This window comes from Myotis myotis, unplaced genomic scaffold (assembly GCF_014108235.1).
Source record: "Myotis myotis isolate mMyoMyo1 unplaced genomic scaffold, mMyoMyo1.p scaffold_m19_p_9, whole genome shotgun sequence".
NCBI lineage: Eukaryota > Metazoa > Chordata > Mammalia > Chiroptera > Vespertilionidae > Myotis > Myotis myotis.
The window spans coordinates 9,670,419-9,693,465 of record NW_023416401.1 but is presented as its reverse complement, the minus strand read 5'-3'; the positions used below and the strand labels follow the sequence as shown (position 1 = coordinate 9,693,465).

General features: G+C 52.0%; 1 protein-coding gene across 4 annotated transcripts in view; it reads left to right on the top strand.

Annotated features, from left to right (window-relative positions):
- MAPK4 (mitogen-activated protein kinase 4) overlaps positions 1-21,250 on the top strand; it is a 121,699-nt gene extending 100,449 nt beyond the window's left edge. For all 4 annotated transcript variants that reach the window (XM_036323133.1, XM_036323132.1, XM_036323134.1 and 1 more), the window contains 4 exons: positions 12,031-12,175; positions 14,113-14,274; positions 17,157-17,358; positions 18,808-21,250. In XM_036323133.1, the coding sequence (XP_036179026.1) occupies positions 12,031-12,175; positions 14,113-14,274; positions 17,157-17,358; positions 18,808-19,495 (1,197 nt within the window). In that variant the 3' untranslated portion in view covers positions 19,496-21,250. The remainder of the gene's footprint in view (positions 1-12,030; positions 12,176-14,112; positions 14,275-17,156; positions 17,359-18,807) is intronic.
- Positions 21,251-23,047: the final 1,797 nt, after the last annotated feature.

Below are 23,047 nucleotides of genomic sequence, written 5' to 3'. Positions count from 1 at the left end.
CTCATATACAAAAGAATACTTACTAGGGTTTCCCCACATTTGACAATAATCCTACACATTCATATGACATTACCAATAACTAGTTTTGAAGGGGAGAGAAATGTCTAGACTATCAACTAAAGTATCCACCATATGACAGGAAAGACTAAGTTATCTTTTCAATTATCTTTCAAATCCTGAACGAGCTTTAAACGCTGTCTCTGAAAATTATTTTACAAAATTGCCATGGAAGAGACGAGCAGAGATTATGCAAGGCGTTCACATGTTTGCTACCTACAGTTTGCCAAGAAGCTAATTAGTAAAAAAAATGTTCTTTTTACAAATTTGGGGATGGTTGTGGTGTTTGCCAGCTTTTTAAAATATGCTGCAATTTTATGATTCAAAAATAAACATCATTTTAATACCTCATAATTTTTTAAGAGCCCCCCTCCCCCCAAAAAACCTGGATCTACCCTGGCCCTCTCTCTGCTTTGTCTTCTCGTGGTGACTGCTCCATCCTCCCTTCCTCCCCAGTGCTGACTGCCCTGATTTAATGATGACTTTGAGGTTAAACCAGCAAGCTCACTGCCCAGCCCTGGTGGTAAGCTCCCCGAGGGACAGTCCCTCAACTCCAAGCACCGTACACAGGCCAGACCCACTGGAGACCCTTAATACACACCTGCCAGCAAAGCCTCTGACGTGGGACCCATGTTCCGTGGATCAGAGAACCTGGCATCCTTTCCACACGTGGGCATCTTCAGAAGCGAGACCTGCCCCCGGGACCTGCAGTTTTTCTAGGAAGAAAACTGTTTCCGCTGAGAGAAGATGTGGTCCCTGGTTGATGATCTGACCTGGGTAGCCTGACTGGTCACCACGGAGAGAAGCCCCTTGTGAAGGTCAGGGTCAGGCAGCTGAGTTGGGACCCTGACAGAAGCCACGTTGGAGTGGGGGCTAGAGTGGGTCTGAGGGCCTCTCCCACCCTCCTCTTCACAACCCTCTTCAGTGCCCTGCAGCCTCTGCGTCCTCCCTGCAGGGGGAGGGGGCTCAGTGCTTCTCACCCAGCAGCCCCCCCCCCCCACCCACACACACACACTGGAGCCTCTGCTTCCTCCCTGCAGGGGAAGGGGCCTCAGTGCTTCTCACCCAGCAGGCCTCCATCCCCCACACACACTTCCAATGGTGTATGTAGCATGCAGCCACCCTGCCTTCGGGTCCCAGAAGACACAGCAAGTCCCTGCCCTGCCCACGGGGCTCAGAGATAAGTGAGGGAAGAGGTGCAGTTTTCCACTCACTCGCAGCCCATTCAGCAGGAGCCATGGGGACATTCGTCTTGGCCAGGGGAGTAGGGGCAGTGAGCTAGAGGTAATATGTCTTCTCTTCCAAGTAAACGTGTTCACCAGGACCTTCCTCGGTATTTCCTGAGTGTCCTGAGAAAGGCTGGTCCCCACGAGGCACCTGGGAAGGTGTGCTTATGTGGACAGGGTGTTGCATCCCAGAGCCCTGGGAGGAGATCCCGAGACGGTCAGTAAACGTATGGGATGTTGCTGACCTGTCCTGAGGGTGTGGCCGCACACATTAGCTTCCCCCTTTCGCACCCTGTGGCTGTGAACCCCTTTGGGGAAACACTGTTCTGACTAAAAGCAGTGATGTTAGCAGACAGCGGGGACTTTCAGCACCAGCACAGATAGGTCGTCAACTCCCGGGGCCGTGGGCTTTTCGGGCTCCTCCGACCACCACCTTCCACAGGTGGCTGCTCCCTTCCTACTGAGGCCAGGGCCTGGCCAGGGGTCTTCTGGCAGCAGGAGCCCCGCACCGACCCGGCCCCTTCCCTTCGCAGGACCCTGGGGGAGAGGAGCTTCTAATGCCCTTGGATGAGCTCCTTTGGGGCCAAGGCCAGTCCCTTCCCCCAGCCATCTGTACACACAGGCCACCCGGAGGCTTTGAAATCTGTCCCCGGCCCTGCGTCCGCGGAGAGAAGCAACACCATGACAACGTCTCTCATTACTTTTCTTAGTTGATTAATTCCATCTTAGTTACCTTCAGCGAAGGTGGTGGTGGAGACCCCAGGGCCTTCTGAGACAGGGAGGCTCAGAGCACTGAGGAAACACCGAGCCAGGTCCTTGTTAACACGTTTACTTGGAAGAGAACCATGTTGACCTATTAGCCCGCTGCCTCTACTACACTGGCTTCCAAGGAAGTTCCTCTCAGTCTTCTGAGCGGGCTCTGCAAGCTGAGGGGGGAGCACGCTTATCCTCTGGGGAGGGCCAGTGTGTGAGCCGCTGCAAGGGAGAGCAGAAAGGGGGACTGAACTGTCTGCTGGGGAGACTTGGTGACCTTGGGACTGTCCTTGACCTTCTGTCTCAGCTCCCCCTCCACCCCCCACCTGAGAGCAGGGGCAGTAGCAGTGCCCACCTGTGAGAGTGTCATGAGAATCAAAGGAAGAACAGAGTGAGCTCAGGGCGGTACGGCACATGGTCAGCACCTGGCAAACATGCATTATGATTACACACACCACTCAGAAGTGCTTGGGAGTTCACAGTCTCTTTGTTTTTGAGAGTGGAGGTGGAATGGATGCAATAAAGTGCTGAGTCTGACCTCCAAGCTGTCCCTCCTGGCAAGATTAGCTGCCCAAGGGGCCTCGCTAATTTAGGTAGCATCAAGACAATGTCAAATAAAAATCACAGCCTCACCCACCTGAGGAGCCCCTAGATTTCCGAGGGCTGGACTTGAACATGGCGACTACCATTGTGCTGTGATTTTGCTAATCCTCACCAGAGGTATTTTTTTCCACTTTTTTTTGTTTGTTTGTTTGTTTGTCTGTTTGTTTTTAGAGAGAGAGAGAGAGTGGAATGGAGGGAGGAAGAAGGAAGAGAGAGAGAAACAACACGTCAATTGGTTGCCCCTTGCACGTGCCCCAACCAGAGACGGGGATCCAACCTGCAACCCAGGTACGTGCCCTTGACTGGGAATTGAACCCAGGACCCTTCAGTCCTCGGGCAGACACTCCAATCACTAAACCAAACCAGCCAGGGTTGTCCTGTGATTTTAACAACAAACTTCAAAATAATCTCCCCTTGACTAGCGGTCAATTCCTGAAATTCCACCACAGACATATCAATCATTCCTTAGCTTAAGGTTGTTATTCCATTTGCGCAACACATTTAAAGTGAGCCTCTACCCTGGGCCCCGCAGACAGAGATAGAGCAGTTGGCCCCTGCCTCGCCCCCCCCCCACCCCCCCACCCCCCACCCCCACTACTACAGAGTTGGATGTGGAGATGAAGGGGTCCAGGGACACAAAGGCCCTCGCCAGCTAGGCCAGGCAGAGGGGAGGGGCCTGCAGTAATCTCCCCAGATTTAAAATGAAAAAATAAATACCTCTTACGGGTTGCCATGAGGTCAGCTGAGCTCTTGCTGGCAAAGTCTCTTGTGTAGAATGCTCAACCAATCATTAGATTCCTCCCCCAGTCTAAGCTGTTCCCAGTTATGTACACCTGGATGTTCACAAGGAGTCTGGCAGGAAGGTTTGCCTGGTGGGAGGAGGAAGATGAGAGTGCTGCCCTCATATGGGGACAGAGTCGGGGGGGGGGGGCAGTAAAGGAAGGTTTGGGGCTCAGAGATGAACTTCTCTGATGTTCTCCCCCAAATGGGTCACTCCTTGGTTCACCTGCTCACATGTCCCCTTCTATAAAGACCTTCCGGACCACCCACCCCATCAATCTTCTTACCTCACTTCATTTTTACTCCCAGTGCCATCTCTACCAGACATATGATGCATTCATGTGGTCAGCTGTCTGTCCTACTGAAATGTATGTTCTGTGGCTACGGGGACTTCGTTTTGTTCGCTGCCAGGACCAAACCTCCACCTGCCAATTATTACCCAATTTGGCCTTGGTCAAGCTATTCGCCTCTCTTTTTTCACAGGGTGATTTTGATAATTAAATGCACTAATAATAAAGCAGCACTTGGCACAATGCCCGGTGTGTTGTAAGTGCCCGTTAAATGGCAGCTATAGCTATTAGTGGTTATATTCCAGTAAATGTTTACTTCCTGTGGGTCAGCCATCTGGGGAAGACCTCTGTCTGCTCAGAAATTTCTCTCATCTTGAATGGAGCTAGAAATAGAGGCCTCCACTAACTGGGGAACCGTGAAAGTACAGCTTACCTTCCAGAGCAGGTGAAGTAAAGATCTCTGGGGCCCTGGTTCTTAAACATGGCTATACAGTGGGACCACCTGGGGCGTTTTAAACATTACTGATGCCTGGATGTGCCTCCCGAGATTCTAATGTGAGCAGTACAGCAGGTGGCCTGAGCATCAGAAGTGTCTTAAGTTCGCCAGGTGCTTCTAAGGTGTAGCAGGTTTGAGAACCAGGGCTCCGGGACGCCACCAGATTTCCCCTTAAAAGTCAGCGAGACAGATGTCTGCTGACGGCAGTTAATGCGTCCTCCTAAAAGGAGCCATTTGCTCGCAGACCAACCGGCCCACTAAACATTAAACACTGCAGCCCAGCAGGGCCCACCACTTAAAGATGGCTGTTGCCTGTGATGCAGCTTCCTAGGACTCGAGTGCCCCACAGAGGAAAGCTGGGAGAGCAGCAGCACAAGGAGATGGGGAAACTGAGGCTGGAGCAGCTGAACCAAGCCTTCCCGCCACCCCCCTCTCTAATCAACCCAGCAGCTGGGCCTGGCGAGGACAGCGATCCTGGCACAGCTCTGAGCACAAAACATTTTGCCTTGTGTTTGAACTATAATAGAATTGAGAGTTCATGATTGGACTCCATGAGGATAAGGTCCCAAGGTCATATCTGCGACAGTGAGCTCTCGTTGAATTAGAGGACAACCGCGTTTCGAGAAAGTGCTTTTTGAAAAGGTACCAAATTTGCCGGGCCGGCCTGGCTTAGTAGTTGAGTATCAACTTATGAACCAGAAGGTCGCGGTTCAATTCCCAGTCAAAGCACATGCCTGGGTTTTGGGCTTGATCCCCAGTAGGGGGCGTGCAGGAGGAACCGATCAATGATTCTCATCATGGATGTTGTTATCTCTCTCTCTTCCTCTCCCTTCCTCTCTGAAATCAATAAAAATATATTTTTAAAAAAATATAAAAAGAAGCCCAACTCCATTGCTCTCACTTCTCTGCTGTTTAAAAGTAAGGGGAAGTACCTACGCTGAGTGATAGAAGCCTGTCACCAACGGACAAGTGCTGTCTGATTCCACTTACATGAGGCACCTGGAGGAGTCAAGTTCGTAGAGACAGAGAGCGGCAGGGTGCTTGCCAGGGGCCCCGGGGCGGGGAAAGGAGGATGAGGAGTTGCTTCAGACTCAGTTTTCTGAGATGAAAGGAGTCTGGAGGTGGAGGGTGGTGATGGTTGCACAACAATGTGAATGTACTTAATGCCACTGAATCGCACACTTAAAAATGGTTAAGATGGCCCTAGCCAGTTTGGCTCAGTGGATAGAGCATCGGCCTGTGGACCAAAGGTCCCGGGTTCGATTCTGGTCAAGGGCACGTACGTTGGTTGAAGGCTCCTCCCTGGCCCAGGCCCTGGTGGGGCTCCTGCAGGAGACAACCAATCTATGTGTTTCTCTCACATCAATGTTTCTCTCTGTCTTTCCCTCTCTCTTCCACTCTCTTTAAAAACCAATGAAAAATATCCTCAGGTGAGGATTAACAACACAAACAAAACAGAACACTCAAAAAAAATGGTCAAGATGGTAAACATAATGTTAGGTGCATTCTACCACATTTAAAAATAAATTACTTCGTAAAAAGCAGTTCTTTCGTAATTTTTTAAAAGTAAAATAAACACCTGGGGGCTGCAGGAACTTAGCTGGGCCTTTGGTTGATTCCATGGAAACCTGGGAAGAGCCGGTGAATTTCAGAGCCTGGAGTGAGAAGGAAGGCAGCGGATCAGCCTCTAGGGCACCTTGGAAGTTAATGAACACTCGGGGCAGCTGATTGAATGTGCTGTTTCCTCGCCCCTGTGTATTTTAGCTGCATAAACAGAAGGTACCAGGTGACTGACAAATGACTGTGCAGGGCTGTGAAGATGGTGTGTTCCTTCCCTCAGCCTGAGAGACCGAGTCCCTGCTGCCTATTTTCATGGAAATGAGTTCCATAGAGTGAGTTTGGAGGCAGCCAGAAGAAAGGCTGTCTGGCTGCGGCGTTCTTCCTTTTTCAGAGGCTTCTAACCTGTGTCTGATATGGATATTAGCACAAATAAAAACTACACCTTCAGAGGGAGAAGACGGTGGGGAGGGAGGCCAGCTATTTCTGCCTAAACTGGGCCTCTGAGATGCTGGTGTTTTCCTAAATGGTATTTTGATGAGGGTCTGTGACACAAAGCATCCACCCCTGCTATAGGTCAGACTGCCGCGGGGCTGCAGAGAGCTGCCCGGCCATGAGCAAGGCAGTCGTGAATCCGGGGGCCAGGGCATTGAAGTTCATCGCCTTGTTCGCCGGATGAAATGGAACCTGCATTTAACCCAAGCCCCTGAGTATGCGCATGCAGCCCCCAAGTCTGAGCAGCTGTGCTCTGGCATCCACCAGGCGAGTGGGTGTTGGCACGCCTCCCCACGGGGCTGTCCATTCTGTGATTGGACCCCTCTGCCTGTCTAGGACCCAGTCCCCTGCCTTTGACAGCTCTGATGGCTGTAGAAGGCTCTTCTGTGAAAGGGAGTAGAGCTCCATATTCAGACAAAGTTGCTACATCCTCATAACCTGGAGCTGAACCCCGGCTCTGCCCCTTACACCCTGTGTGACCGGGGGTAGGTTGCTTTTCCTTTCTGTGTTCTCACTGAAAAATGACTATGAGAGAGTCTCTACCTCATGAGGTTGTTGCAAGGATGCAATGAGCTAATCTAAATGAAGCAGTTACAGCAGTTTGAGTTCAATAAATGCTAGCTATTAGAATTATGTACACTACATAGATATGTCTTATACCTCTCGCCTGTCCCCAGAGCCTTCGAGAACAAGCTTAACTCCTTGTCTGCACGACAGCCTTGCAAATGTCTAAAGCAGCTCTCCTGGCTCTGCCCATGTCCTCCGGGGTGAAAGTGTCCAGTCTTCACCACTTTGTGTGACAGGCCTTTGGCTGCAGAAGAATCCCAGCACCCATGCAGCAGCCCCACTCACCCCGATGCTGCAAGGATGACTTCTCCACAGCCCGATTTCTTTTTCACTTGACCTAGTTTCTCTAGATCAGACAGGGGTGCGTATATGCATTCCTAGCCCCTTCCAAAGAAGCAGGGTACCAGGGGCATCCCTGAGCCCCTGAATCCCCTGCTTTCCAGAGAGCAGCATCTTTGCTAGCAGTCCCGCTGGCAAGCCTCTCCAGGCTGGGAGTGCAGAGCCTGCAACCGCCTGGCTGCATGAACGCTCCTCCCACTGTAAGACTGGGCAGGGGCCCTACCACAGCCTGCACAGAAACGCCCATCCTGCCCAACGTCCCTCCTTCCTCCCTCTGCAACCCTTCATCCCCCTTTGTTCTTCCTGGGGTTCTCAAACTGGGAGGGGGCTCATTGAAGATGTACCTCGGTGCCCGAGCCAGTTTTGCTCAGTGGATGGTCAGCCCACAGACTGAGGGGTCCTGGGTTCGATTCCGGTCAAGAGCACCGGTTGCAGGCTCGATTCCTAGCCCTGGTCAGGGTGCATGTGGGAGGCAATCAATGGATATGTCTCTTTCACGTTGATGTTTCTCTGTGTCTCTCCCTCTCCCTTCCATGCTTTATAAAAATCAATGGAAAAATATCCTTGGGTGAGGATTAACAGAAAAAAAATATGTATATCGGTAGCTTTGGGCAGTTTGCACATCTCACAAGCAGTTTCCCTGATTCTGATGCAGGGGGTCTTTGGGGACCACTGACTCTAAGCCCCTGTCCCCACTTAAATTCCCCCCATGGCTGTGAGAAGCCAGGAGGTACATTATCATTAATGGGTGACGTCCGAGGCTTGCAATCCCAGACCCATGAGGTCAGGCTCCAGGCAGTGGAGGCATCGAGAGGGCAAGCCCCTCAGAACTGGACTCACCAGGGCTGGCTGGTCGGGGCAGCAGAGGGGTGCCCACCTTCCAGGGTGAGTTTGAGCGAGGCTGGCCTGAATTTCCTACAGGCATCTGGGACGGAGTCCCCTGCTTCTTCTGTAAAAGGAATGCTCAGAGCTTCACTGACACCTTCCGTCTGGATCTGTTGTGGGTCCCTAATTACCTCACTCAGGCCAGCTGCTGCTAGATTATTATTTCACACACCTTTGAAGCTTTCAACGTCAAAGCCTCCCATTGACTGTACAGGAACCTAAGAGAACAGCTAACGGGGCTGGAGCAATAGCTGAAGAAACCCCGAAGGCTCCTGACAGGGTCTAGACAGGAAACCCTGTCCGACTGCCTCCCAGGGGCGCCTCCTGAAGAGCCAGCTTCTCCCCAGGAGCACCAGCTTCTCCCCAGGAGCACCAGCTGGTCCCAGGAGCACCGAGGGATGGGGGAGGGGGGAGGGGTGGCGCACAGAAGGAAGGGACAGGGCAATTCCAGTCTCCCTCTAGTCTGCTGAGAGGGGCCGTGGAGAATTGCAGTGTTGGCTTCGTGTCTTCTCAGAGCGTGATGTCTTAGAGCTCACAGGACAGTGTGTCCTGCGTGGGCCTGCTGTCCCCCCAGCCTGCCCTGGGGGAGCCCCCTGCAGACCAGGTCTGCTCACTGAAGACAGGGCCCTCCACGTCCAAATGGAGCTGAAACTATCCTCCCGCAGGCTCAGCAGGAAGGCCGTCTAGGGATTTCTGGGAGCCAATATACTTACTGATGTCTGAGCCCTTCTGGTAAAATTGAGCCTCACCCAGCCAGTGTGTGTCAGTGATTGAGCGTCGACATGTGAACCAGGAGATCACGGTTTGATTCCCGGTCAGGGCACATGCCCAACTGGGATAGGTTCTTATCTCTCTGTGCCTCCGTGGGTTGCAGGCTTGATCCCAATGGGGGTGTACAGGAGGCAGCCGATCAATGATTCTCGTTCATCATTGTTTCTATTTCTCTCTACCCATCCCTTCCTCTCAATAAAAATATATTTTTTTAAAAAATTGAGTCTCTATTCCTGGGTATTTTAAAAATATTTTTCTTTTTAATTCTAGAAAATTCTGACTTTCACCCTATCTACTCAACTGAAACTCCTCTCTTGAATTTAGGTCACTGGTAGCATGTTGTGGACCCCAGCGCCTCCCTGCTCAGACTCCTCACCCAGGAAGGGAGCCACTCTTTGGTCCCCTCCCCTCTCCCCAGGGTCAGGCAGAAGGCACTGCACCTTCCCAGATTCCCCTCTGTCCCCTGGCTTCTGAAACACATCAGTAAACCCTCTTTATTTTCACAAGGGGCCTGAGGGACAAGTAGCCATAGGGGGAAGTAGCTGGTAGTAGTTAACAGAAATCCAGCAGGTTCTTGGTTTTCATTCAAAGGTAAGAAAGACAGGAGTTAACTTCCTCAACTACTGTCAAGGTCCGGCCCATAATTCTGACCCAGGGGCAGTCTTGCCCCAAAGAACATCTTTCTTTCACTTTCAGAACAGGTGTTTCCAAAGGAAACCCGGCCCCGCCAACCCCCCGGTCCCCCTCCCCCCCCCAGCTCCCACTTCTCAGCCCCAAAGCTGCAGATCTGCAGGTGTGATTATGTTAATTATAGGGAATTCCATTCCTTAAAAGACTGTTTATTTACATATCAAGGGAGACTTTCCTTAAGTCCCCTCCCCTCTGGGTGATCCCTGCTTTAGTCTTCCTCTGACAGTCTCAGCCTCCAACTCCGACTGGAAGATGAAATCAGACAGCCTTGATGTATAGCCTGCCCACCCAGAAGTGGCCTTCCTTCCGCAGACAGCTTGGCTTGTCTCTGTCATTTTTAGGATCAGACTTCAGCCCCTAACACTCTACTGTACATATAACATGGGTGAGTCTACACGCATTGTGCTAAGAGAAGCAATTAGATTCCAAAAGCTTCCTGCTGTGATTTCATTTACAAGACATTCTGAGCAGGGCAAAACGAGTGACAAGAAGGGGACACAGAATTGTTGGAGGAGACGGAATTGGTGTATTACCTTGATGGTGATGGTGGTTATGCAAGTCTATGCTTTTGTCAAGGCTCATGGAACTGTATGTACCCGAAAGGGGGCAAATTTTATTGTGTGTAAATTATTCCTCAACACGCCTGGCCTTTTAAAAATGACTTCCATTTGCCAATCCTTTTTGGAACAAGGCAAGGTATCAATGGCTGTCAACTGCTGTGAATTTCCCACCCACCTTTGAAAGTGGCAACTGGAACTCTCTGGAAAGTCAAGTATGTCAAAGAAGAGGGTCAGTGGTCCCTGCTGCCTCATTCTGAAGGGGGTTTAGACCACAGGAGACATTCCTTGTTTATTCATTAATTTATTCATTCATTCAACTCATTCAACAGTGTTTATTGAACATGTCCTAAGAGGCAGACTTGGGACTAGGCAATTTGGACATGACTGTGAACCTGTACCAGATGCTTCCTGTGAGGGGCGTAGAATCTAGGGGACTGGAGAGTGGCAACTTCACAGAAGTAAAGAAACAGTAGCAAACAGGAGCCATGGACCCCCGGATGGGCATCCAATCTCATCCCAGCGAATTGGGAAGCTCCTGAGAGGAAGCCGGCCTGAGTGTGTGTCAGCCAGGTAGGCAGCAGGTGTGAGGACCTCTGTCCATGGGATGCACATGTGTAGATGCCCAAAGGAGAGAGAAAGAGGGACACGTTCAAAAGCTGTAAGGAGTTCATGTTGGTGAGAGCTTTGAGGCCAGAGAATGGCTTTGCTGGAGTCATTTCCCGCTGGGGGAGGGGGTGTCTCTTTTCCTCCTTGTTCCACCAGTTTGAGGCCCTACCCTGAAAAAAAGTTGCGCCACAGAGGAGAGAAAACTGCTGTCCTAATTCAGGGCTCTCAGAAGCTTTAAACAATAAATCTTTGCTCAACAAATGAAAAGATGTCAGATTAACTGATAAAAAGCTCCTGGGTACTTGGGCTTCTGAACTTTTCATATATTTTAACGTGGGTCTGTGATATACTTTCTACATCAGTAAAAAGGCAAATTCAGATGCCAAACGGGGGATTACAGCAAGTACCAAGACCACCCCTAGAACCTCACATTAGAGCCCCTCGATCGGAATTGTCTCCCCTTGAATCCCAAAAGGGTCTATTTTCTCACTGTAGAGAGATGGTTCAGTTGATCCAAATGGACATTTCCCGGGTTTCACTGTTGGGCCAGCTTTCTGAATCATATAGAGAACAACTTCCAAATTGCCTGGCTATGTTTTCTTTTCTGTGCTAAAACACCTAGGCCATCACTGTATCTTGTGGGGAGGGATTCAAGCCCAGCCCAGAAATCATTGAGCAATGGCTGAAATCAGCTAGCACATCTATCCCGCCAAAGACACTGTGTAGAACTCCCAGAATCCTCAGAGCAAAAGCTGTGTCCACTTGGCCATTAGGTCTGCTGTCATATGCCCTTGGCCTGTATCTATTATGAAGCTAGCCTTAGCCATTCACATCAGGGGCTTGGCTCTAGCGTTGTAGCTGCATTACTTCTAACCATTAACACCAAAGCAACTGGCTTGATTTCAAATGTATGGCTGTGTGTGAGAACCAGCCACTGGATAAACGAAATTCCAGTGTCTCATCATTATTCTGTTGATGGCCATAATGAACTGGAGTATGGCTCTTACTTATCCATCTTCTTACTAGACGAGGACAGATTTGTTTTGCATACTTGCATCAAGCTGGGGCAGGATATCATTTCTTCTAAAATATTAATATCCTGAATCCCTTTCTACATAGGAGAATGCCAGGGCCTCCTGAGATGCCCCCCCCCCAAGCCTTTGAACCCCACAAACTAGTCTGAACCCCTACAGTCAGACTTCTGTTCTGTAATGCTCCTCCCAGACCAACAGGAAAGGACCAAGGGTGAAGGAATCTTGAAAGGGGTCCTGTCTCCAGGTGAAGAGAAAAGAGAAGAGGCGTGGGAGGGAGGGCATCTGCGTGGCGGACGGATGGAGCGGGATTTTGTCTTGCAGGGTTATCTGTCAGAAGGCTTGGTCACGAAGTGGTACCGCTCACCACGCCTGCTCCTCTCCCCTAACAACTACACCAAAGCCATCGACATGTGGGCGGCCGGCTGCATCCTGGCGGAGATGCTCACAGGGAGAATGCTCTTTGCAGGTAAGCTGCTAACCCCTCGCCTTCCTTCTCCTCTGGTGTCGTTCTAGACCAGTGGTCGGCAAACTCATTAGTCAACAGAGCCAAATATCAACAGTACAACGACTGAAATTTCTTTTGAGAGCCAAATTTTTTAAACTTAAACTATATAGGTAGGTACATTGTTATTAACTTAATTAGGGTACTCCTAAGCTGGCCTTTGCTAAAAACGTCCTCAATCTGATTGAGGTACGTTCGCTGAGGTCGACCCCTTTCAACTCTCCCATCCACACTCGTCTTGTATACTTGTTTCGTCTATCTCCTTTCGTTCATCCTCTCTATATGTCCAAACCATTTCAACATACCTTTCTCAATCCTCGACACTACATCTTCTTTCACTCCACAACGTTCACTAAAATTAACTTAATAAGTTTTAAGTCAACTTCGCACTGTACATGCGCGCCCGCACATGGTATTTTGTGGAAGAGCCACACTCAAGGGTCCAAAGAGCCGCATGTGGCTCGCGAGCCACGGTTTGCTGACCACTGTTCTAGACCAAGGGAGAACTGGGTGCACAAAACATGCCAGACTTTCCCTTGGAAGTAACCTCTGTGGCTTTTATGGCACTGCTTGGAGGCACCTTACTGTCACTTCAGGCAAAATGCTACAGAGACTAAAAGTAATCTTTTAGGAAAGAACTTTCACAATCAAGTAACCACTTGTATTCCAATACCTTGAGGTTGACCGTTGAAAACACCCACCCTATGTTTCCAGCCCCTTCCTTCGCTCTCCCTGCCATTCTGAGCAGTCGGTCTGGAGTGCTCATTTGGAGAGGGGTCCCCACAAGGAGCTCCCAGAGTCCCTGAACTGACCCTCCATGAGCCCACTGAGGGAGAGGCCACGGGGACTCCTTGAGAGCAGACCCTGATGCTGGAGGCCCTTTCTGGGCTGGCATTCACAGCATTCGCATATACTTAGTGCCACAGGGGCATGTGGGGACACACAGAAGAGCCCATCCTGGGCCACCAGCTGCTGGCAGACTGGGATCCATGGGAACCGGGGGTAAGGGGAGGGCCTCTGTGCAGCTGGATGAGTCAGGGGGCTCTTTGAGGAAAGCGAGGCTTGGTGAGGATTCAGTCGGGTAGAGGAAGTGGAAAGGCTACTCATGCAAAGAGGGGAGACGGGAGGAATGAAGGTAAGAGTGGCCTGGAGGTCAGAGGGGGATAGCAAGGAGGCAGACTGACCATCCCAGCAGTGCCAGAGCTCAGACACAGGGTCAGTGTTGTCTGGGGGTAGAAGGTGCGTTGAGTTTCTGAGACGCATAAAGACTGACGCGTTTACAGATGAGAGAGGTATTCATTCCCAGCATCCAGCATGATGCCTGGCAGGGAGAAGGTGCTCAATAAATAATTACTTGTCGGATGAATGAATGCCTACCTCCATCCTGATCCACGCCCTGGGCATAGCCTGTCTTCCTCCCTCTGCCCAACGGAGCACAGAGGCAGTGTGCTCAGGACACATTCCAAACCCAATTTGTTATTCCTGATATTTCCTCTCCTCATCGGAATCCTCCTCATTGGAAACCAAAGGGTCAGGCTCATTCCCGGCCTTGAAATCACTTGCTTCTCCAGCCTGGCAAAGAACATGCAGAGGGGCCTATGGGAGGGGGCCCTTGGAAAGCCTCGGGCCAGGCTGTTCCTGTCACTTTGGTGCTGGCTGCCAGTGTGTATCAGACTGTTCATCCCAGAGGCAGAGGCATTTGACAAAGCCAGACCCAGAGACGGCAAGCCATCTGCTCACAGTCACCGAGCAAGTTAGCGGCAGAAGGAGACCAGAGCCAGGGCCAGGGCTGTCCCCACTGCCCTGTGTGGCCCCTCCCAGGCCTCCTGGAACTGCTGTGGGGCTACCACACACCAGTCACTTGGGCAGCACACTTACCCACCTGGCATTTGCCTCCCCAGGGGCTCACGAGCTGGAGCAGATGCAGCTCATACTGGACACCATCCCTGTGATCCGGGAGGAGGACAAGGACGAGCTGCTCAAGGTGATGCCTTCCTTTGTCAACAGCACCTGGGAGGTGAAGAGGCCCCTGCGCAAGCTGCTCCCTGAAGTGAACAGTGAAGGTACCTGCGCCCACAGCCAGGCCCGCATCTGCAGGCTGCACTCTGCGTCCCCTTGGGGGCGGGGCCAGGTAGCATCCTTCCAGAAGGACCAAGCATAGTCCTTAGCATAGAAGTGAGGCCCCCTGGCAGCCAGCATTTGCCGGGGCTACTTCCAGATGATGAGCCCCTGGAATGTGACCAGCAGGCAACCTCAAGGCAGTCATTAGGGGCCCTCCATATTCCACCCCTGATTTGCCTCCTTTTCTTTCTTGTCTTTCTCACTTGCTTCCTCCTTCTCCTCCTTCACCCCCTTTATTTTTTCCTCCTTGGAAGGTATGGTGTGGTGCAGAGAACATGGGATTTATCAGCTTGAGAGCCAAAGCCAGGCTCAATTCCTAGTTCTACCAGTGAGTGCCTCGCTGTTTGGCCTTGGACAAGTTTCTTAACTTCTCTGCATCTCAGATTCCTTGACTATAAAATGGGCATAATTACATATCACATACGGTCGTTATGACGGATAAGTAAATAGGATCTGTAAGGTCCTGGGCATAGGAAGGTTGCTCTGTCATCTTAGATGTTACATTATCATTGGGCCTTATACCTGCCAGAGGCTTCCTTAGGAAGCTTCTACAGCCGATTGTGAGAGAGACCAAAATACTTAAGGCTCAAATAAGATTTAATTCTTACATGAGAAAAAAGAAATTAAGTTTATTTCTCACCCTGGTCAGTGTTGCTAAGTGGTCAGAGCATCCGTCCATGGACTGAAGGGTCGTGGGATTGATTCCCAGTCAAGGGCAGGTACCTGTGTTGCAGGTTCATCTCTTAGCCCTGGTCAGGGCATGTGCAGGAGGCAACCAATCAATGTGCCTCTCTCAAGTTGATGTTTCTCACTCTCTCTCTCTTCCACTCGCTCTCTAAAAAATCAACAGAAAAAATATCCACGGGTGAGGAGTAACACAAAAAAAGTTTATTTCTCTCCTATATAATAATCCAAAACCAGGCAATCCAAGGCCAACATGGTGGACCTGCTCTACAGCTGTCCAGGGGCCAAGGTCCTTCTGTCTTGTTCTGCAGAGACTTTTGCAGGAGGTTTTCATGGCTCAGACCTGGAAATGGGGTACACACATCACTTCGACCCCCATTCCACGGCCTCCGTCATAGCCACATCTAACCACAGAGACAACTGGGAGACGGGCCAGTGTGAGGCAGGTGGAGAGGGACTTACAGGGGCATGACTGCCACCTTGAAGCGTGAGAGGGGCAGGTGTGGAGAAGAGAGAACAGCTGAGGTGGGGGGACCACAGAGGGCGGAGCTATGCTCAGGGGTGGAGGGTAAAGGGACAGATGTAGGTTGGACAGAGAAAGGGTTTTTTAATATTAGGGCTTCCCAGGAGTGTCTGGGTACTGGTTAGAGGACATGGAGAGGAAAGAGGAGACGCTTACTAGTCAGTGGAGTGGCCTTCAGGTAGGCACTGTCCGACTTCAGGGTTCGCGGGGTCTTTCTTAGTAATGATGACAATGGTGATGATGCCTTAAAGCTTTAACTCTGCATTTCCGTGTCAAAAGGTCCAGTGTCATAGGGTGGGGCTGAGGGAGGGTCAGAGGCCCAAAGAGGGGAAGGCTTGCCCAGCCTGGAGCCCAGTGGCAGTGCCCGACCCTTCCCAGTCCTGGGCACCTGGAAGGTCAATCCTCTTTCAGGTCTGCAGCCCTGGCCCAGAAGCAGCCCCTGGGCCCCAGAGCATTTGGGGGTAACCAGAGTGGCTGCTGTTTCACTGGTCTGTGTCTAAGGTAACAGAGCAGCACTGAGCTCCCCTGAGAGGCCAATGACCCTCCATTTCCTGAATCATTGATGAATCTCCCTGCAAGGAGCTCCAGGGCTGCCGGAGGGGCAGGGTATCGGTGCGGCTGAGGCCCCACGGGAGCCCCTCCAAGGGGACAGCAGCCTGGGCCTTTAGCTCAGCTGCCTCCTCCCTCTGCACCTGGGCTGTCCCATCATTAGCCAGGTCAGGATTCCAGCGGGGCCTCCAGTCCTTAGAAGTAATGCCCACCCCCCCACCCCCCAAAGCTTGACCTTGCCCAGATAATGCAGCACCGAGCTCACGGGGCAATGGGGACCCCTACCTACTTAGGAAACAGCGTCAGTGCCTGTGCCCAGAGCCGATGTCCAGCAGTGCACACCCAGAACGCCCTGAGACCCTAACATACTGTCCTGCCAGTTGGCAAATGACTACTGACTGCTCAAGGCTTCCGCGTGTCCCTCCCCATCCCAGGTTCCAAATGCCAGGACCTCCCCTTGGTCCAGCCACTAAAGCAGAGGTTCTCAACCTGTGGGTCACGACCCCTTTGGGGGTCGAACGACCCTTTCACAGGGGCCGCCTAAGACCATCGGAAAACACATATAATTACATTACAATTCATAACAGTAGCAAAATTACAGTTATGGAGTAGCAACGAAAATAATTTTATGGTTGGGTCACAACATGAGGAACTGTATTAAAGGGTTGCGGCATTAGGAAGGTTGAGAACCACTGCTCTACTGGCTTCTTTCCCCCGCCCCTCCCAGTGCACTTTGGGGATCACCGTCAGGTCACGACTTACACCTCAATCCTTGTCTCTGGAGAAACCAGCCTAAGGCAGAGTTCTAGCCCTGGACCTCCTGTCACCAGCCATGACCTTGAGCATGTCCCTTTCCCCCTCGGGGCCTCTCGTACTTAGATTTGTGGGTCAAAAAGCAGCATCAGCCCCGAATTTGTCGCTGGATTGTGGTGAGGATCATGAGAAAGAAAATGACTAAACACCTTTTTACAAACGGAAAAGTACACAGGATCGTTGCCACACTGCGGGGCCTCCTTCTCAGGGTGGCAGCGGCAACCAATGACCTTCCTGTCCGGCTCTGCTCCACAGCCATCGACTTTCTGGAGAAGATCCTGACCTTTAACCCCATGGATCGCCTCACAGCCGAGATGGGGCTGCAGCACCCCTACATGAGCCCGTACTCATGCCCCGAGGACGAGCCCACCTCCCAGCACCCCTTCCGCATTGAGGATGAGATTGACGACATCCTGCTGATGGCCGCCAGCCAGAGCCAGCTCTCCACCTGGGACAGGTGTGGTTCCAGACGTGTCCAGCCCTGGAGTCCAGAGCCCACCTTCCAGTCCTCCCATTGCTATTTGCCTCTGATTCTGTGTGACCTTTCCCTCTGTCTCCCACGCTGTATAGCCCTGGGGCGCCTTCCCCAACTTACCTGCCGGCCCTTCCCTCTCCCATTCCCTGGCGCTCAGTATAGGAGCAGCCTGTCTTACCTGTGGGCCAGGGCCCTTCCTTTGGCACCACCAGCTTCCCCCCCCACCCCACCCCACCCCATGTACCAGGCTCAGTGCAGTGTTCCGTTAGCATTGAATGAGGTCCCCTGCAGGAGCTGCCTTCTGGCGGGCTGGGAACTTGCCCTGGAAAAGCAAACTGCAGCCACACAAGGCCAGAGAACAGTGTGGAATTTACCGCCGCACAGCACGGCCCCGTGTCCACCTCCTTTGCACCTCTGCAGAGTGCCATGAGGCGGGCACCGTTCCTGGCATTGCCCGTTGGCACGTGAGGAAGCTACAGCGCAGAGAGGGTAGAGATGGCATCGCGTCACACAGCTGGTATTTGGCCCACCTGGGGTTCTCCCCAATCTGCGTCCCTGTCACACACTGCTAAGCATCACAGGACTCTCTCCTGCTAAACTGGGCGGGGGATCTGAGTCCTTCTCAGCAGTGGGCCCTGGCGTCACTACCAACGAATCAGAGTTGGATGGAAGTTCTTTTTTAAGGAAAACGCTTTTAAAAACAGGTACTTTAAGCAATCTCCATGTCGGTAAGGCATCTAGTGACCTCCTAGGTCCCTTCCTGGTCTGGTGGTCTTAGATCGCCGTCTGCATTCCTGGGAGCGACAGCGGATGGCTGCTCAATCTAGTAACAAAGTCCAGGGCTTGGCAGCGAGGGGGGTGGGGGGTGACAGCAGCTACATAAGTGACAGAGGAGCGATTCCTCCTTTTCAGTCATGTGACAGTGGATGGGTTTCAGATGAGGGAGGCAGCAAGGGAAGGCCATGCCCCATCGCTAGTTTGGACAGGTTATTGGGTTGTCCACGTGGATGGTTGGTATCAAGCGTTGCTAGCAAGTGGAGATTAAGGCAGACTCTCCTCTGTTGCCCCCCTGTGCGTGGCCTGCCCTTGACTGTGGTCCCTGCAGCCTCCCCCCCCCCCAAATTTCCCTCCCCCCCAGAATTTAGACACTGGAAAGTTAGTTCGTGAGGACAAGGATTGTGTTGTTTTGTTCGCGGCTGTGTCTGGTAACGCCTAGAGCAGGGCCCGGTACAGAGTCGGTGCTCAGCAAATACGTGCAGGGTAGTGAATGGATACCAAGAATACCAGGGGTAAGAGAACAGCCCCTCACCCCGAGCCCTGAAGCCTCGCCATTGCCTTGTCCCATCACCCTCCCCGCTTGCGGCGCGGTGGGGACCGGAGCCGGAGGGCTGGGCTGGGGACCCAATCCCCGGTCCGTCTGCACCCTTGCAGGTACCCCGTGAGCCTGTCATCCGACCTGGAGTGGCGGCCGGACCGGTGCCCGGACGCGAGCGAGGTGCAGCGGGACCCGCGCGCGGGCTCGGCGCCGGCGGAGGACGTGCAGGTGGACCCGCGCAAGGACTCGCAGAGCAGCTCCGAGCGCTTCCTGGAGCAGTCGCACTCGTCCATGGAGCGCTCCTGCGACTACAAGGTGGGGTCGCCGTCCTACCTGGACAAGCTGCTGTGGCGCGACAACAAGCCGCACCACTACTCCGAGCCCAAGCTCATCCTGGACCTGTCGCACTGGAAGCAGGCGGCCGGCGCGCCCCCCTCCACCGCCGGGGCCGCGGACGCCGGGGCCCTGGACGCCGGGGCGCGCCGCGAGGACGAGCCGGCCAGCCTCTTCCTGGAGATCGCGCAGTGGGTCCAGAGCACGCAGGGCGGCCAGGAGCCCGCCAGCCCGCCCCGCCAGGGGCCCGAGCGCCGCCTGTCCGCCTCCCCGCCCGGCCGCCCTGCCCCCGTGGACGGCGGCGCCAGCCCCCAGTTCGACCTGGACGTGTTCATCTCGCGCGCCCTGAGACTCTGCACCAAGCCCGAGGACCTGCCGGACAACACGCTGGGCGACCTCAACGGCACGCGCATCCCCGAGTGCCCCGCGGATCTCGTGCAGACAGACACCTTCTCCAAAGAACGCTGGTGAGGCCGGAGGGGGGCGCTGCAGGCCCCTGCACCCCCGCGGGAGGCCACCCGGGAACGCGGGCCCCTCCGCCACCTGGGGGTTAGCAGGACACAGGAAGGATCCGAGGAGCGAGAGGAATGTCCATTTCTTAAACTGCCTTAATAACTAGCCTTTAACCTCTGGGAGCGGGTTTCAACAGGAGCCTAGTTTGGGGGTTGATCACCTTCCCAGCGAAGAGGAGGCCCTTGCGTCTTGTAAGTGGAAGAAGCAAGTCTTAGGAAGCAGCCCGCAGGTCCCGCGGGTGGGGAGAGGCCGCGGAATCTTGCAGGCTGGTGTAGACACCCACTGGCCCAGAGAGCCTCAACGGACAGACACGGAAAGACAGTGAGAACCAGAGAAGCAGCGTCCAGCCAGGGTCCGGGCAAGCCCCGAGTCCCCGCCTCCCGGCCCCAGGCCAGTGTCTGTCCACTATACAATGTCTTCCTCGGCTGGGGTCCCGCTGGCTTTTCAGTCAGAAAAGTTAGTCCAAGATGCACCTTCCCTGTCCATCACCATGTTCTTTTCTTCCGGGCTATGTGTCTCGTGTTCCGGAATGGGAAACTGAGCCAGTTTCTTTTCCCTAATCAAGCATATGATTCTGGTGCCTCAAATACATCACTTCTCCTTTGCCAGGCCCTGTCTTTGCCTGGCTCCGGAATGATCTGAAATCCTTGTTTAGATCAGATCGGGTTGGGGGCTGTGGGTAACAGAATTCACCCTCCCAGGCCTGGGCACGCACCTCTTCCAGAACTCCTCATGCGCTTTCCTGACACACACACAGACACAGACACAGCCCTCATTCCCAAGGGCTGTCACATGGGTGAGTGTGAAGATAGCAAGTCCATGAATCCCCCCAAGGGCCCCCACCCCCACCCCCAATGAGGGGCTCACCATAGAGCAAATGTTAGGAGAGATTTCGGATTAATGCATCCTTATCAGGCTTCACTCATTCTGCCCTTGTTTCTGATCATCCATTAGCCCCAGCAAAGAGCAGGCCCTGAAGAAGTGCATTGGAGAGCAAGTGGCCTGGGGACAAGGAATCCAGGGAGGTAGCAATGTGTGAAAGGGGGGGTGTCAACCGTGAGGACACTCAGGGGTCAGGCAGAGGCATGGAGACCCCAAAGGAAGGGATTTCAAGTCACCTCCTAGTTCAGGTCAAGATGAGTTTGGAACTAGCAAACCCAGAGGTGCCCTCGTACCCGGAGCCTGGGGTGATGGTGTGTGGGCACAGCAGGCCCTCTGCAGAAGCATTTCCATCCCTGGTGTCCAGCTCCACCCCTCCCCCACCCCCAACATGCCCAAAGATACCCACAGGAAGTCTGGACAAGCGGAAGGTCCCCTCGTCTTGGTCTTGGCTGTGTTCACCCTCACCTTAACAGCACCTTTAATCTGCTAACTAGGATTTGTACATTGAAACCTGCAACATACTAGCAACTTATATTTAAAAACAATTAATCACACTGATTTTTAAATGGAAAATATGTAAATATGAAGTATTTGGTTTTGTGTTTGTTTTATTTTGAAGATAAGGAAATGTACACTGCTCCTCATGTGCCATTTGTCCCCAGAGGGCGGCTTTACATTTTTGGTAAAGGAACAAGCTGCTGACCTTGGCCAGAAGTTCATATATAATTGTTATTACAGAGGAATTGTTATTACTACTCAAGTTTTTTTAAAAAAAATCTATTAAGCATTATTAAACTTGATCAGGATGGGCCAAATAAAGTTATATTGGAACATGGATTCATTTGTTCATTTGCATATTATCTCACTCATGTATGTTATCTGATCTTGTCTTTAGCTGTGGGTGATCCATCGGGCCTGGCTGGCTTCTCCCTGCACCCGTGAAGGCTGGTGTTTGGAGGGATTGCAGTTGGAGGAGAGATGAGAACCTACACAGATTGGTAGTCAGGAAAGTGATTCCAGAATCATCTGGGTCTGGCCTGGTGTTTATATTGTAGATTTCCAACCAAATCTAGGAGCCAATTCCAAACCTTCAGACCAAGACTCATCCTTTCCTCCAGGGACAAAAGGTGCCAACATCATGGGATCTGGGGGAGCCAACCACCCAGAAATACCAGCCTGAGCCACACCTTACAGAGGCCCGAGAACCCACCCATCTGAAGTTCACCCTTTTGTAATACCTGTGTCAAAGCATTAGCCCAAACTTCATTCCTTACTCCACAAGTAGACAGTAGAGAGGGTTTTAATAATTGGTTTCTGTTTATTTTGATTTCCCTGAAAGACCTTTTGATTAAAGGAACTTTCTACTGTTGAAATGCATCTGAGCCAAGAGGAGCATCCTGTTAAGCCAACTGGGATTCTCTCCAAAGTGTCAGTGGAGAGTAACTATCTCCCAGCTGGGCAGATGCAAATGAAGAGAGTGGCCCAGAGCCAGGGCAGAGTCCTGATTGAAATTTTGTATTTGAGAAGCCTTGAGGCCTGGGGCTGCTAGAATGTAGAAAATGGGGTTTGAGGCAGAAGGACTTGAGAATCCCTAATAGCAAACAGCACTAAAAAGTGTCCCCTCCTGCCCGGCCAGCATGGCTCAGTGGTTGAGCGTCAACCTATGAACCAGGAGTTCACGGTTCAATTACTGGTCAGGGTACATTGCCCAGTTTGCAGGCTCAATCCCCAGTGTGGGGTGTGTAGGAAGCAGCCGATCAATGATTCTCTCTCATCATTGATGTTTCTATTTCTCTCTTTTTCTCCCTTCATCTCTGAAATCAATTTTAAAAAAATTTTTAATGTGTCCCCTCCCACAGGAATTGCATGGGGACATACTTAATTCTCCCAACAGCAATATGTGACAACATGTGTTAAGTACTATCAATCGTGGAACCTCACCTGAGTGCTAAGGTCCAGGTGTCCAGAGTTTTTATTGGAGATCATTCGTGTAGGACTCTGTGACTGATCTGAGTTACTCAGTCTTCAGTCCCTCAGAGATCAAACTGATGCAGGATGGCCCAGGACCTCCAACTTGCAAAAACACTCTTACAGGCAGGATATCTCAGGGGCTCAGAGGTTATGGCCTGGGAGCTAGTGAAGGGCCAGTCCTCTGAAGGTCTGCCTTCCTTTAGAGCAGGGGTGGGGAACCTTTTTTCTGCCAAGGGCCATTTGGATATTTGTAACATCATTCACGAGCCATAAACATTATCAACTTAAAAATTAGCCTTCTACATTTGGTCAAACATTTAATTAACTCACCCCTAATGCCTTGGCAGGGCCCAACCAAATGATTTCGTGGGCCCCTGCTTTAGAATATATAAGGTTTGAGAAACTAGGGTCTGCTGAGTTAACTTCTACTGACTTTGAATACAGTTGTGTCTCCTGTACTTCTAAAGTTGTGTGAGTGTGTCTCATGTGAACCTTACAGCAAAGCTGAGGCAACACAGCTATCTTGTTTGGTAGAATATACCTACATATTTTTAACCGCATGCAGCATTATTAAAATATAAGAAGCCCTAGCTGGTTTGGCTTAGTGGTTAGAGTGTAGGCCTGCAGACTGAAGGGTCCTAGTTTTGATTCCCATCA